Genomic DNA, 13,797 nt, shown 5'->3' on the forward strand with positions numbered 1-13,797 from the left:
TGACACCGCAGTCATCGCCAAGTCCACTCAGCTCCACTTCCTCCACTACCACACCCAACCCATATCTTCTATGGCTTGTGCCGCGTCCCTTTAGCCCCCTTAATCATGCCGAACAAAAAGGTGAGTGGGAATGCGTGGGCATGCGGGCTACATGACGAAGCCAACGCAGCCTCGTCTGCTGGATGAGCTTCGCTGATGTGACTGTGCCCAGATCTCCATGGGATCCGTCAGCTCCTCGCACAATCAAGTCTGGTTACACCGAGGATAGATCGTAGGCGGTGCCGGATTAAGCTAGTGCAGGGCCTGTAGCGTGTGTTATAAAGGGACTCTAAATGATTAAAAAGAGCACGTAAATATAAAAAAAACAATTTACTTGCATAGTAAAGTAATTGTATTTTTTCATTTTCTATACTGCCAGATAATACGACAAATCGCTAACCTTAAACACACAGTCGTTCATAAAAGTTGAAGGCAGTATAGTACTATAGTAATAGAGCAAGTGCAAAATCACTGAACCGGAATTGATAGCTTGAAAGCATTTAGCGCGGGGCCCTTGAAAGTGCGGTGTCCGTAGCATATGCTACTTTTTGCTACGGGGATAATCCGGCACTGATCGTAGGCAGGCCACCCTGAATGTGTGAAGCCGGCGCTGATGTTCCTTTGGAGGGCTCCACGTTGCGCACGCATTAAGAAGGGAAGGGCGTGAGGGTGGTGGAGAAGACGGGGAGCTTCATGCGGAGTAACAGGCCAGGCGGGTTTCGCACTTCGTTCAACAACCGACGAAGAGATAACGCCGGTACAGTGATGAGGAGTTGAGACCTGTGCTGCCAAAACCGGCACTGGTCACGAGCACACTGCACAGGCACTCCTGGCCATAACCAACCCACAACCGATGGAGAATGTATAAGTTGGCACAAGGTGCTAATGGAGGTGTTACAACTGTAACGTTGCAGGTTCAGCAGCATGAGTCTCCAACTCCTTTTGCGAGTGAGAAGCTATGACCAGGTCATCCTGGTAGCGGTGGCTTTCGGCTGGCCATTTAGCAAAGATGGTCACTGCATCGCGCGGGGCTTTCAGATGCGCTTCTGCGGCCGTCTGGAACGCTCTTCCTTCCGATATTAGGAAGCCGAGGGAGCTATGCACTTTTCAATCTCGATCGAAAGCTCATTTCTTTAGAACTGCTTTTTGCTTCTAGTTTGTGGTCCTTCCCGCCCACACCTCCGATAAGTACGGTTGGCTACGTACGGTGCGAAAGAAGTTCAACATACATACATCAGCGTACAAAGCAACCCGAACTCATGTTGTAGGTTACAGGTGAGTCCACCGACACCACTGTTCCAAACTTCAAAGTTGCTTCGCTTATGCTCCTCCATCCTTCTCATCGTGTCCAACACAACCTCCTGTCTCCGATGATATCTGCAGCACTCTATTGCCACATTCCATTCCAAACCTCCAAGTTCCTTACCCTAGCACGCCACGGAATTCCTCATCATTCACCCACAAACATTGAAATGCCGAAAATGCATCTTTTCCAATTGCTGCTTTTGCGCCCACATTTTGAAACATTGCAGCAGCCGCCACTAGAGGTCGCTATGCTCCCCGTTTAGAGCAGCGTTCTTCAGAGCGTGTCCACTTCCGCCGATAAGGCATCGTCACATTTTTTTTGTTTATTCTTTTTATTTTCTATCTACGTGACTTTACCGACAGAACCAAGAATGTGACATCGTCAGTTCAAAATCATTGGGGGGTGGGGGGGGGGGGAGTTGACAGCAGCACGATGATGATGATGATGGTGATGATGGTGGTGATGGTGGTGATGGTGGTGGGGGTGTTCTCAACATTCGTGTATTCTCGAGGGACGCATGTCAGGGGGCCGCACTAAAGGCCCCCAGGGCCCCCCCAGTGGCCCGCGGGGCCTTGCGATGAAGAGCTCTGGGAGAGAGCGCGTAATCTCGCGGCGTCTCACGCGGGGTTGGTGGAACACGAGGGGCTCGTCTTGCAAGGCGTGAGGTCGTAGAGTAGGTGTGAGTTTGCTGGCCAATCTTGGTATTGTGGAGTTTGGGAAGTTATCCTCATTGGTGGTGCTGGCTCATTCCGGGGCCCTAAGGATTTTATTTTGCCACCACCAATTTCATTTTAGTAAACTGTTTGTGAGATGGCCGAAGACGTAGAGGCAAGCGTTCGATACGTAGTGAGATAATGGAATATGCAGATGAGACAACTATGCGGTGAGATGAGAGATGCGTCGACAGGAAGCAGGGGTGCAGTGAGATGAGTTTGCATTTGTCGAATCTCAATTTGTATCGCGAATCTGGGACTCCTTGAGCTATCTGGGGGCCCAAGCAATTGCTTCGTTTGCGTCAAGGGGTTTTCTCCGGTTTCTCCGACTTCATCCCCCGATGGAGAAATACCCTCTCGACAAATCGTCTTGAGACTCAGTGAGGCGTCCCTGAACAAATATATCGGTCACAATCGGGCCGTGTAACAATGAAGACAAAAGTCCCCCATATAGCCTTAACAGACTGTTGGGGCAAGTGTTGTTAGCGAGCACCTATGAAGGCCGGCACGGCACGCAAAAAGCCAACACCACGCCCGGCCGCCTTTGCCTCCCCGGTGGCGTTATTTGCACATCGCACCAGGTACTCATTTAAGGCCGAGTCGACCTAGAGGAGGCCAAGGATATTCGTCAGCGGTGTTGGTCGTTGAGCGGGAATCGAACTCGGGTCGTCAGGTTCGTAGTGCAGCGTAGCGCTAACTGCTGCGCCACCGCTCACCACCGTGTAACAAAAGCACTGATCCATAATCAAATCATCTCCAGTTCAAATCTCGGCGTTTTGGAAAACGCCGAATGTTCGAGACTTGTGACGGATCGCCAGCTAAAGGAGGGGGGGGGGGAGACGCGCCCGGCTGGGCGTTCACCGCGGAGATGGAGCGAGGAGACCAACAGCCGTAATGGAGCTGGAGGGATCAGTGTATCGTAGGACCGCGAGATGGGCGGAGGCGTGGGAAAGGGTCCTTCATTGAGCAGTGGACAGACCATGAATGGAATGACAGCGCACTAATACCCACCACAAATGTGTGCCTAAACCCTAACTCGCTGCACGTGTCCCGCGCGTTCGCGTGCGAGCTTTGCCCGACTTTGGAAAATCCCAACGACGACTTCCATCGGCTCATAATTGCTTTAGTGTGTGCAAATCGCACGCATGACGCCAGTGACCCCGGCGTAAACGATGGTGCCTCTTTAAATCGCCGATATGACGGCGTGCGCGGTGCGAGTGGTGGGGGGGGGGCTGGTTCTCTCAGTTGAAGTGTTTACAAAGTTGATGCTAAAAATAAATTGCCGAGGATGTGACTGGGGTAGCTGAGTAGGAGCGGCGGGGGGATGGGGGGGGATTGTAATATTTGCGTCAGAGAATCTTGAGCCGGAACAACTGAGAGCCTGGGTTCCAATCCATGTTTCAGTCTCACGCCTTGAGTCACAATCGTTGATTTGAAGCTTTCGTGACTGCAGGAATCCATACTCTTTGGTTCTTTCGGTAAAGTCACGTGGGTATAAAACAAAATAAATCACGACGTTTCGGGCGCAACACAAGCGTCCGTCATCAGGTGTTGTCAAGTGTTTTATAGTAAATTTGTGGTGTCCGTCCTGTCACCAATGGCTGTGCAATACTAACAATAATATCAACAACAAAAATCCCTGCTAATTATAAGAGTGATGGTAATAATGGTACATGTGATAATAATGTCAACTGCTGACCTACGAAAGCCTCATTGAGTTTTAAGAATATTTTTGTCTTCGGAAGGGTTCTGCTACATTGGGGTGACTTTGCCAATTCCATCACGTGTAGTCCTTGAGCCCGAACGAGATATTTAACTTAATTATCCGCGCCACGTAAGGAGTGCCATCACTTTACTGGTTCTAATATAAAAAAAACTCTCCAGTGGTAGTGGTGCGACTGCGGTTATCCGGAACAGACCTCACCACGTGTAACGACGCAATGCACCGATTCGCAAATACGACGGAGACATCGCAGCGATGATGATACAACGACTCCGCTATTCCTGACACCTGAATGTTAAATTGTCGTTTGTTGCTCTGCATCTACATCAGCAGCCGATGCCAGAGAAGCAGACGACTCATCCCGAGTTCTACATGTGCGTGGCGACCTCAGATCCGTGCGCGCTGACACCACTGCCTCTCCTCTCTACCAAATCACTCCACTGGGGCCCCAATTTGCGCGCGATTCGGGATAGGCCAGGGGGTCGGCAGACTGCGGCTCCTGAGCCGCGCGAGGCTCTATTAAGGACCGCTTCGTGACCCTTATCCACGTAGCATTGCGGCTCTTTAAATATAGAGGGGTGTTTTTTTGTTTATACCGATTTCGCAAACAAAAATGTTCTCTTATTGTTCCTTTTGGTTGCTTATCCCCCCTGGGATACGCTATCGTATTTTCATGTTCTACGATGAGATGAAAAAAAGATTTGCTGGCTGGCTGGCTGACTGGCTGGAGGAACGGACGGACAGTCACGTGCGAGCGCGCTGTTCAAGTCGTGGTTGAAAAGAGTTGTGGCTGGTCGCAAGTGGGCCCTTATGGTCACGGGATTCTCACGTATTGAAGTAAACAATTTTCTTTGCTGCTTCTTCTTAATTCTCTTCTTCCCCCCCCCCCCCAAGAGCGACCTCGTCGCGTTCAACGCCGTGTTATGCCACGGCTCCGTTCGACACCCACCCGGATTTGTGTGATGTCACATCAGAGCGGTGATGCCATTTGTTTACGAGAGGCTCACCTCATCACCCCTTGAGTTCTGCTCCGGCCTCTTCATTTTGAAGGACGACGTGCCAACAACATGGGTGCTTACAGAGTGATGTCTCACCGTGTCGCCTTTGGTAGACTATTGGGGGCACGTGCTTGCTGGCAAGGAGCCAGGGACAGTGCACGCGGCGGTGGGTGATCAACGCCACGCCCGGCCGCCTTTGTCTTCCCAGCGCTCATATAAGGCTGAGTCGACCTAGGGGAGGCCCATAACCGGTGCAGATATTCATTGCACACATATACGGTGATGGAGGCCCTACTCAACATGTTGCCACCGCGACCCTCATCAGGACAAGCGGATCGAGAAACGAGCGAACGAAACAAACACACGATGGTATTAATGTGACTTATTTACGCAGGAAAGCTTCGCTGCGATGTTTGGCTATGAATTCCATTCATGAACATTTGGCTTCATGTTGAGAACACCACGCATGCATTCGTACAGACGAGGGGGCAACACACAACGCCTGGGTACGTATGCGAACCCACTTGCCGTACTGCCATCTCGCAGATCAGCTGGCTTCAAGAGATATCTCAAATCAAATCTCTACGTGGCTCTGAATGACCAGCCCACCCGCTAGGTTCGTGTCATCTCATCGCACTGATCGTGACCATCCGCGTATCTGTAAACGGAGTTTAATGCGTTGTATAATGTCCTTTACTTCCACTTGACATTGCTGGATGAGGCACTCCACCCCCCTCTTCCTCACGTCGTGTGGGTCATGGGAGTTCTTTGACCAGTCTTGAGCACCCACGTGGATGCGAGTTGGTTAACACGGGTTGGGGCCCAGGATTTACTAAAACCCCTTTTCCGGGAATCGAACGCGGGCCGCCGGATTCACGACGCGTTGCGTAAAACCGCTAGGCCACCGCTCCCCCCACCCCACCCCAACTCACTGCGATCAAGATGAATATCCGCGTTCGCTCTGTGAACCACTGGCGCTGACTAACCGACAGTTGTCACAATATTCGCAATCTTGTTATGACCAAATCACCTGGAATACGGCCGAAGCTGTCGGATCTCGAGAGCTAAGCAGGCACCTGAGCCTGGATCACGTTCACGTTGAGCGAAAGCAGTACGACCACTGCACATGTCAAGGTGCCATAAGTAGTCAACAGTAGGTAATGTAGGAAATAAAAAAAAAATCCACTGTTGTACTGTACGTCTATGCTCCCCCCGCCTTCAACAATCCCGCACTGACCAGAGTAGTAACGTGCAGTTAATTACCTTCCACGACCCGCACGGCGTGGATTGGCGCAGAGGGCCGGCCATACTCGCAATCTCGGCCGAGACCCTCCGTGTACACAGACAGGAGGTCTACACCTTGTACACGCGTCAAACCAATTGCATCGTGATGATGATGCTGTTGCGTTTACGGTGGCAGCACAATCACAGCTGACAACTCAAACAAAACTCAGCAATCTTGATTGGAAGCTTTCGTGACTGCAGGAATCCATACTCCTTGGTTCTTTCGGTAAAGTCACGTAGGTAGAAAAATAAAATATAAAATAATATATATTGACGTTCCGATCGCAAAACAAGCGGTCGTCCTCAGGCGGAAAAAATAATCCAGCAGTGGAACTGCTGGACCAGCGAGAGAGCTGTTACAACAAGAGGTTAAATAAACTCATCAAGGCATTCATCACCAATGCTCTATACAATACTTCTTTAGAATATATAATTTTCGACGTTTCAGCCAATGGCCCTTCTTTATAGGAGACATGTATTGTTGGGGGGGAGGGTAGCGGGGTCTTTCTATGTACTGGGAAGGGCCATTGCATGAAACGTCGCCTATCATAATTGTTTTTTTTTACCCTTCTATCTGGCGACAAAACTGACACCTTTTAACAAGGAGTTGCCAGATAGAAGGGTAAAAAAACAATAATCATATTTTTTACTGGCAAATGAGGTTCCAATGGTGTCGCCTATCATGTTTCGAGTGGCCTCTCTATGGCAATCTCTGTGTTGTGAAAGGGGGCCCATAGCCCGAAACGTCGCCTATTAAGTCTACGCAAGGCGACGCATAGCCGTTACCTGTGCGTTATACATCGATCGTGGCAGCGATCCCGGGCCAGCTGGTGGTGGCGGGGCGGGGGATCACGTTTCATAGCGGAGGCAGCTAATTGTTGACTTTCGCCGTCTCCGTTAGCGGGGCCCTGATTCAGTGGGCGGGGAGGGGGGGGATTTCCACATTCATCAACATTAATGTCCTCGTTCTGGTATTGATCAGCCTTCTGACTACTTTTGGTTGTACACCTTTATATATAATTGCACAGATATCAATGCAGCCCTTGTTTACTGCACGTGTGTTGGCGGGATCACGGTACTACTTACTACTGCACTTGTACTTTAGCAACAGCTGTACGAACAGCACCAACAGCATCACCGATACGGGAGGAGAGGGAGTACCGGTGGGGCGTAGGCGGAATGAAAAAAATAAGAAGGGGGAGGAGGAGAGAGGATGAGTGGGAGGGGGGAAGCTTACTCACGGATAGCGCCACGCAAAGGCGGTGGCGACGGCCGATGTGTGTGTATATAAGGAGGGCCCAGGGTGCATTCCCTCTATTCGCCAGTGTCGAGCGCAAGAGCAAAGTGGGTGCGCACGCGGAGACCGATCGCTCGCAGTTCCACTTCTCACTGACGCTCAGACTCACGATGAAGACGCAAACTTCGCTCGCGCTTCTCGTCTGGATTCTCTCCGTTGCGGGTGAGTTTTCAACTACGCGCGGACAAACATGCTGTTGGGGGCAAGTGCTGTTAGCGAGCACCTGTTAAGGTCGGACCGGGCGACGGTGCGGTGCGGGCAGCGTTTGCCTCACTGGTGCCGATGTCTATGCAGAGTGTGGAGTTGTCGCTTAAGGCTGAGTGGACCTAAGGGAGGCACAGAACGGCTTCAGAAGTGATCGGTGTTTCGGCGTTAGTCGTGGTCGGGAATTGGATCGAGACCACCGGATGTATGCACGCGGCGCGGTGCGCCAACTGCTGCGCCGCCGCTCCAATTACACAAAAAAGACAAAGATCCCCCGTGTAGCCTTAACAGACTGCAGGGGCAAGTGCTGTTAGCGAGTAGCACCTATAAAGGCCGGAACGGAACACGACGGGGTGGGTGGCCAGCACCACGCCCGGTCGCCTTTGTCTCCCCAGTGGCGATGTTTACACACCGCACCAGGTACTCATTTGAGGCTGAGTCGACCTAAGGGAGGTATAGGACCGGTTCAAATAATCGTCACTGTTGGTGTTGGCCGTGTGCGGGAATCGAACTCGGGTCGCCGGGTTTATAGCGCAGCGTAGCGTTCACCGCTACACTACCGCTCCCCACGGTACACACGGAACGACACACACATACGTTACACACGGACGACACATACGTGCGGCATAGACAAAGATCCCCCGTATAGCCTCAACAGACTGTTGGGGGCTAGCGCTGTTTCGCGAGTGCTCGTAACGCATTCGCTCGCGCGCGCTCGCACGAGACACCCGCGGGCAGATGCAGCCGCACAAAGACACAGACGCGCGCGCGCGCGCACCGAGACACAAACCAGTTTCGTGTGAGCGTTGTGCTTCGTTACAAGCACCGGCACGATCGTGGGCGTGAAATGGAACACCCGCGAGTGTGCGTTCAGAAACTCCGGCGAGGGCTGCGACAAAGCGTTGACGATAAGAGAACGGGGGGGGGGGGGGCGCTTCAAAGCTTTGCGTCTGCACGATTTTTTTTACCACCGCTAAGATGCAGAGATCACGAAATGAGGGGCACTGCTGCTGATGGTAAACGCTTAGAACATTGCCCGAAAAGCTTCGGGACATGGAGAGGATCGCGGAGCTCGGGCAATTGTTGGAGGCGCTGGCTGCTGCTGCTGATGATACTCAAAATGACGAATCTCCCCCCCCCACCCCCACCCCTGTCTTCCAGTTGTGCTGAGCAGAACCGACAATGATCTTCCCCCGAGAGCCGGCACCGTCGCGACCCGGCCCGAGGAGAGTCCTCCCGCCGTCACCTCGCCACCCCCTGGCCACGAATTATCTCCGCGCCCTCTCCCCGAAGACGACGAAGACTACAGCGACTACGACGATGAAAACTTCAGCGACGAGGAGGACGTTGACTACGAGATGAGCGGCGCGTCCGAAGGGCGTTTTGAAACGGAGCACCTGATGGCGGCCGTGCGCGCGGGTCCCACGCTGCCGAGCAAGCCTCCCGTCGCGAAGGGCAAGAAGGGCAAGAAGACGGGCGAGGGGAAAAAGAAGGGCAAGGGGAATAAGAAGGGCAAGGGGAAGAAGAAGTCAAACGACGGGAAGAAGAAGAAGAAGACGGAGGAGGAGCAGCCGAAGGGCGAAAGCCAGACGCGTGGGCATTTCTCGGAATGCCCCGATAAGGACTACTGCGTACAGGGCACGTGCCGCTTCGCCGATGCGCTGCAGGAGCCCCAATGCATGTAAGTAGAGGGGAGAGACAAAGGCGCTCGGGTCGCGTGATTGGAAGATGAGGCTTGACGGCGGTGGTGGTCGTTGTGCGAAGCCATGGTAGTGGTGATGGTGGTGTCGCTGCTCCTGCTGATGATGTTGGTGGTTATTGTTGGTTATGATTTTGCGGCTGTTGATATTACTGCTGCTTGATGATGAGCATGCTCCTGGTGCGTAATCGTAATGACCATGTTGATGATATTGACGAGTTATCATCAATGTCGATGATTTATCATCAATGTCAAATTGGTAAATGGGACGACGTGATTGATAAACGGGACAACATTGGCTCCATGCATGCATGCACGTTTCGGTGGTGAGGCAATCATCCAGCAACGCACAATCGAATATGCACGGCATTATTGGAAATCGGCCTGCGTATACAAGTAGCGCTCTGCAAAGCCTCTGATTGGCACAGTCGGCTACGTACGGCGCGAAAGAAGTTCAACATGCGTACACGACGGGGAATACGCCACGTGATCTCGTGTGATCTCGGAAGGCTTCGAGCCTGGCTTGGTGCGGCACTCGGATGGCTTTGTCCACCTCGCACAAACAGGGGCGCGATTGGAGGCGCAGCGAGATCCGTCGATGTTGTACTCTACTTGCATACCCCCTGGTTCGACCGCATCTATGCTCCCTTAGCCTACACCCACGCGCACTGACCGGCGGATTGTCAAAGTACAATCGCGTGCCACGCGGCGCGGACAGTGGTTCAACCAGCGGTGGCTTGCCCAATGGCTCTGTGTTATGAACGTGGAATTATTTTGTGTATCGTTCACGATTGTGTGTGTATGTGGGTAGATGGGGAAGGGTGGGTCCCGTGCAATTTCTGGCTCACGCCATTGCAGTTTCTGGCTGAACGTTGTTGGCTCAACGTTTGCCCAACATTAGCCTATAACGTTGGTACGTGTATACAACCGTTGGCCCAAAGTCCCACGTATTTTGGGGCATTTAAATTGTTTTTAACACTTCTGAGAATTTGCTCTGGAGACCACCTGGAGAAGATTCGAGGCGCGCGTTGACAATGATGGCCAACAAGTGGAGACTCTTTGACTTTTTGAAGCTATCAACATTACACTTGTTATCATGTCACGGCGTATTATCCGTTCTTTTTCCATTCAAAACGATAGGCCCCTATAAGTTTCACAATTTTTTGAAGCACCCTGTATAACTGTGCGTGACCGACACCTAACAGCCCTCTCTGTCCCTTGCCCCCCCCCCCCTCTCATGCGTACAGATGTCACGCAGGCTACATGGGCATGAGGTGCGAGTCGGTGATTCTGCCCGTCACAAAGGAGGAGACTAACCTCCACACGAGGACCATCGCCCTGGCCGCCCTGGTCATCTCGTGCCTGGCCCTCATCGTCTGCGCCGTCACCTCCATTCTCTTCAGGTGAGCATCCCGCAAAACGGGACGAGACGGAGGAATATCGGTCGTGAATCTCAGAATGAAAGCCACAGCACTAATGACAACAACGACAATAGCCACTCACACGAGCGTAAATCAGACTGCGGCCCTTAAAAAAAGAGCCTGCAAAGGGGACCCCCTCCCCCACCAGCTGACGCCCCCCCCCCCACCGTCGCACCCCCCCCCCCCTTCCAAACCGAGTAGCAGGTGTCCCCTGTGCGTCACAATCTGTACGCACAGGGGGTCCGCAGCCTTTGTTCACCGTCCCGTGGTGACAGCTGATCGGAATGTGGACCTGGTGCCTTGCGCAGCGAGGACGCGCAATGCACAGAGCGCGTGACATTGCAGTGAGGAACCACGAACAACAAAATCTCGTGGCAAAGTCATTCAAACTACCGCGGTGGTGCTGCTACAGCGGCGTCGCGGGTTAGCAGCACCCCCGGATGGCATCGGTACAATTCCAGTTGAAAGAGCGGTGCAAGTTTCTTGAAATCGCCGTGTCTTTTCACCACGCCAGTGCAAAGGAACGCACTGCAGTTAGTTGATCGGCCGGTCAAGTGCGGTGTGGGTTAGAGTGTGGGTTACTCCCGATTATTCCGGGAGTAGGCCCAAAGCAGCCTTGAGAAAGGCTCTCCAGAGCTACCCAGGGTCCTTCTGCCAGTGGCGGCGTGGACGAGCGGATTCGAGGGCTGCGGGAGATGCAATCGACCGGTGGAACGTGACATGTCACGACCAGGTTGCAAGGAATAAATTCGATCGATCGGTCGGTCGTTCGGTCGTTCGGCGTTGGCCAGGGGAGAGTGCGCGTCACGGAAGGGCCGTAGATTCACTCAGCTGCACGTCCCACAAAGTAAACATCTTTCGGGTAAAAGGCAAAAAAAGTTATCTAGTTTATCACCCGTGACGTAAGTAAAAAAAAACCCATTTACGTGGTCACAGTGAGCAATGGAAACTGGGCGTTGCGTCGAGTCCAAGGGTTGATGGCTATCGAAGTGGGTGGGTGGGAGGCGAGTGGGGGTGGGGAGTGAGTGCGGCAGTGATGGCTTTTGAAGCCGACCCCGTTGTTCACGCGATAAGAGCCCCCGCCCGCATAGACCACGGCGATGACGATGGCGATTCCCCCGAATATCCGGTCATCATCACCGCAGCTCGCAGTCCATCGCTCTGTGCGTCGGAGAACCCGGCCCGGGGGGGTGGGGTGGGGGAAGATGACGTCGCAGAACGACTTTCTTACATGCTCCCGCAAATAGCGTTCAACACGCTTCGACGAAATCGACTTTTATCATTTAGCCAAATATAATGCGGGACCTTGTTTAATGTTTTTAAAGCATTGAATATAGCGCACTTGAGAGTCTGCTTTCACGACTCGTTCTTTGTCGATATTGCGTTGGCAGTGGCGCAGAGGCACACCATAGCGGCTCGAATCACGCGGCCACACTCGTTGTCATCGCGGGCGTCATCGGCCGTTATATCACAGCGTGCCTACTCTGCTTCACAGAGGGACGTTAAAGACCTCCACCCCCCCCACCCACCATCCCCCCCTCCCACCATCCCCCCCACCCACCATCCCCCCCACCCACCATCCCCCCCACCCACCATCCCCCCCCCACCAACCCCCATGACGTCATTCGCAAAAGTAGTCCATCGCGTGACAGCATCAGACTCAAAGTTTTGCCAAATTACAAAATTACTGTACACCGCAAATTGCTCCACTGGGATATTACACACACACACACACAAAGATAAAGGTCCTCCCCCCCCCCTCATTATAGCCTTCACAGACTGCTGGGGCAAGTGCTGTTAGCGAGCACCTATCCACATGCACAGTAGCAGCGGCGGTCACCGTTGCTTTCAACCACTGCCAGATTGCTCTTGTAAATTTGACTCTATGCTGATGTCGTGAGTGTTCACGCGGTTCATAACTCGATTAATCGATTTACGGAGCGATGTTTTTCTACTTCTTCTTTTCTTCCTTTTTTCTTTTTCGTCTTCGTTTTCTCTTCTTTTTTCTTCTTCTTTTTTTATTCTTATTCTTCATCTTCGTATTATTCTTCTTAGTATTCATCTTCGTTTTCTACTTCTTAGTATTATTATTCTTCGTATTCTTCTTCCTAATGAATTTCCTTCACTGTGTTCTTTCCAGCAGGCGGTCGAAAAGGAGGAGAGACATGGACCTGGAGTCGCTGACCGGGAAATACCGCGATGGTCGCAACTAAAGAGGAGAGATAGAGAGAGACAGAGGAAGATCTCGAGACGCCGTGTGAAGAGAGAGAGGAAGAGAGACAAAAACACTGCCCAAGTGCAATTCACGACTCCTACTGAAGACGCTCAGCCAAGCAAGCCCCGGTCCATGTCGGCGATTCACGCGATCCCCAGTATGCAACCAGGAGCCATATGTTAGGGTCAACCGCATTTCAATGTGTGTGCGTGTGTGTGTACGCAAGCACGCGTGTGTGCACGTGTGTGTGTGCGTGCGCGTGTGTGTGTTCGTGCGCGTGTGTATGTGTGTGTGTGCGTGTGCACACGCAAGCACACGTGTGTACACGTGCGCGTGTGTGTGTGTGCGTGTGTGTGTACGCAAGCACGCGTGTGCACACGTGTGTGTGCGTGCGCGTGTGTACGTGTGTGTGTGTGCGTGGACAAACACCGGTGGCTCTCATTGGAATGTGGCCTTTCCAGCCGTTATTTTTTAGGGAGATAAGTGGAGGGAGATGATAGCCCCCACATATGAACATAGATAGACACACACCACGTAATGTTAAATACTGTTATTTATATATGTTGTATATATATGTGTGAACGTATAAACCGTTATGTAGGTTTGGATTATTGAGTTCCTTCGTGACATCTGTGTATATTTGTCTCATACACACACTGGACAAACACAAAGATATCCCGTATAGCTCTACAGACTATCAGGGCAAGTGCTGTTAGCGAGCACACCTCTGAAGGAAACACATACATGCTCGCACAGACACGCAAGGGTACACACACACACACGGACACGCTGACATACACATACATAGCACAGACAAAGGCACCCCGTGTAGCCTTAACAGACTATTGGGGCAAGTGCTGTTAGCGAGTGGCACCTATGAATGCCGGTACGACACACG

The 13,797-nt window shown here is 52.3% G+C and overlaps 1 protein-coding gene across 2 annotated transcripts; it reads left to right on the forward strand.

The window, feature by feature from the left end:
* The first annotated feature begins 7,304 nt into the window (after positions 1-7,304).
* LOC144732100 (uncharacterized) lies at positions 7,305-13,507 on the forward strand. 2 transcript variants are annotated; one of them, XM_078613370.1, is made up of 4 exons: positions 7,305-7,522; positions 8,726-9,245; positions 10,511-10,666; positions 12,825-13,507. In XM_078613370.1, the coding sequence occupies exons 1-4, from the start codon at positions 7,339-7,341 to the stop codon at positions 12,895-12,897; spliced, it is 933 nt and encodes a 310-aa protein (XP_078469496.1). In that variant the 5' UTR covers positions 7,305-7,338; the 3' UTR covers positions 12,898-13,507. The 2 variants fall into 2 exon arrangements, with proteins under 2 accessions (XP_078469496.1, XP_078469497.1); XM_078613371.1 differs by having other exon boundaries at positions 12,828-13,507.
* The last annotated feature ends 290 nt before the right edge of the window (positions 13,508-13,797 follow it).

This window comes from Lampetra planeri, chromosome 41, assembly GCF_965212315.1.
Source record: "Lampetra planeri chromosome 41, kcLamPlan1.2.h2, whole genome shotgun sequence".
In the NCBI taxonomy this organism is placed as follows: Eukaryota; Metazoa; Chordata; class Hyperoartia; order Petromyzontiformes; family Petromyzontidae; genus Lampetra; species Lampetra planeri.

What these genes read in the sequence shown, in the direction of transcription:
- LOC144732100 (XM_078613370.1), top strand. Translation starts at nt 7,339, where the DNA reads ATGTGTGTGTATATAAGGAGGGCCCAGGGTGCATTCCCTCTATTCGCC. An exon ending in CTGGATTCTCTCCGTTGCGG is followed by an intron (nt 7,523 to 8,725) that starts GTGAGTTTTCAA and finishes CCTGTCTTCCAG; the next exon opens with TTGTGCTGAGCAGAACCGAC. An exon ending in CTGCAGGAGCCCCAATGCAT is followed by an intron (nt 9,246 to 10,510) that starts GTAAGTAGAGGG and finishes TCATGCGTACAG; the next exon opens with ATGTCACGCAGGCTACATGG.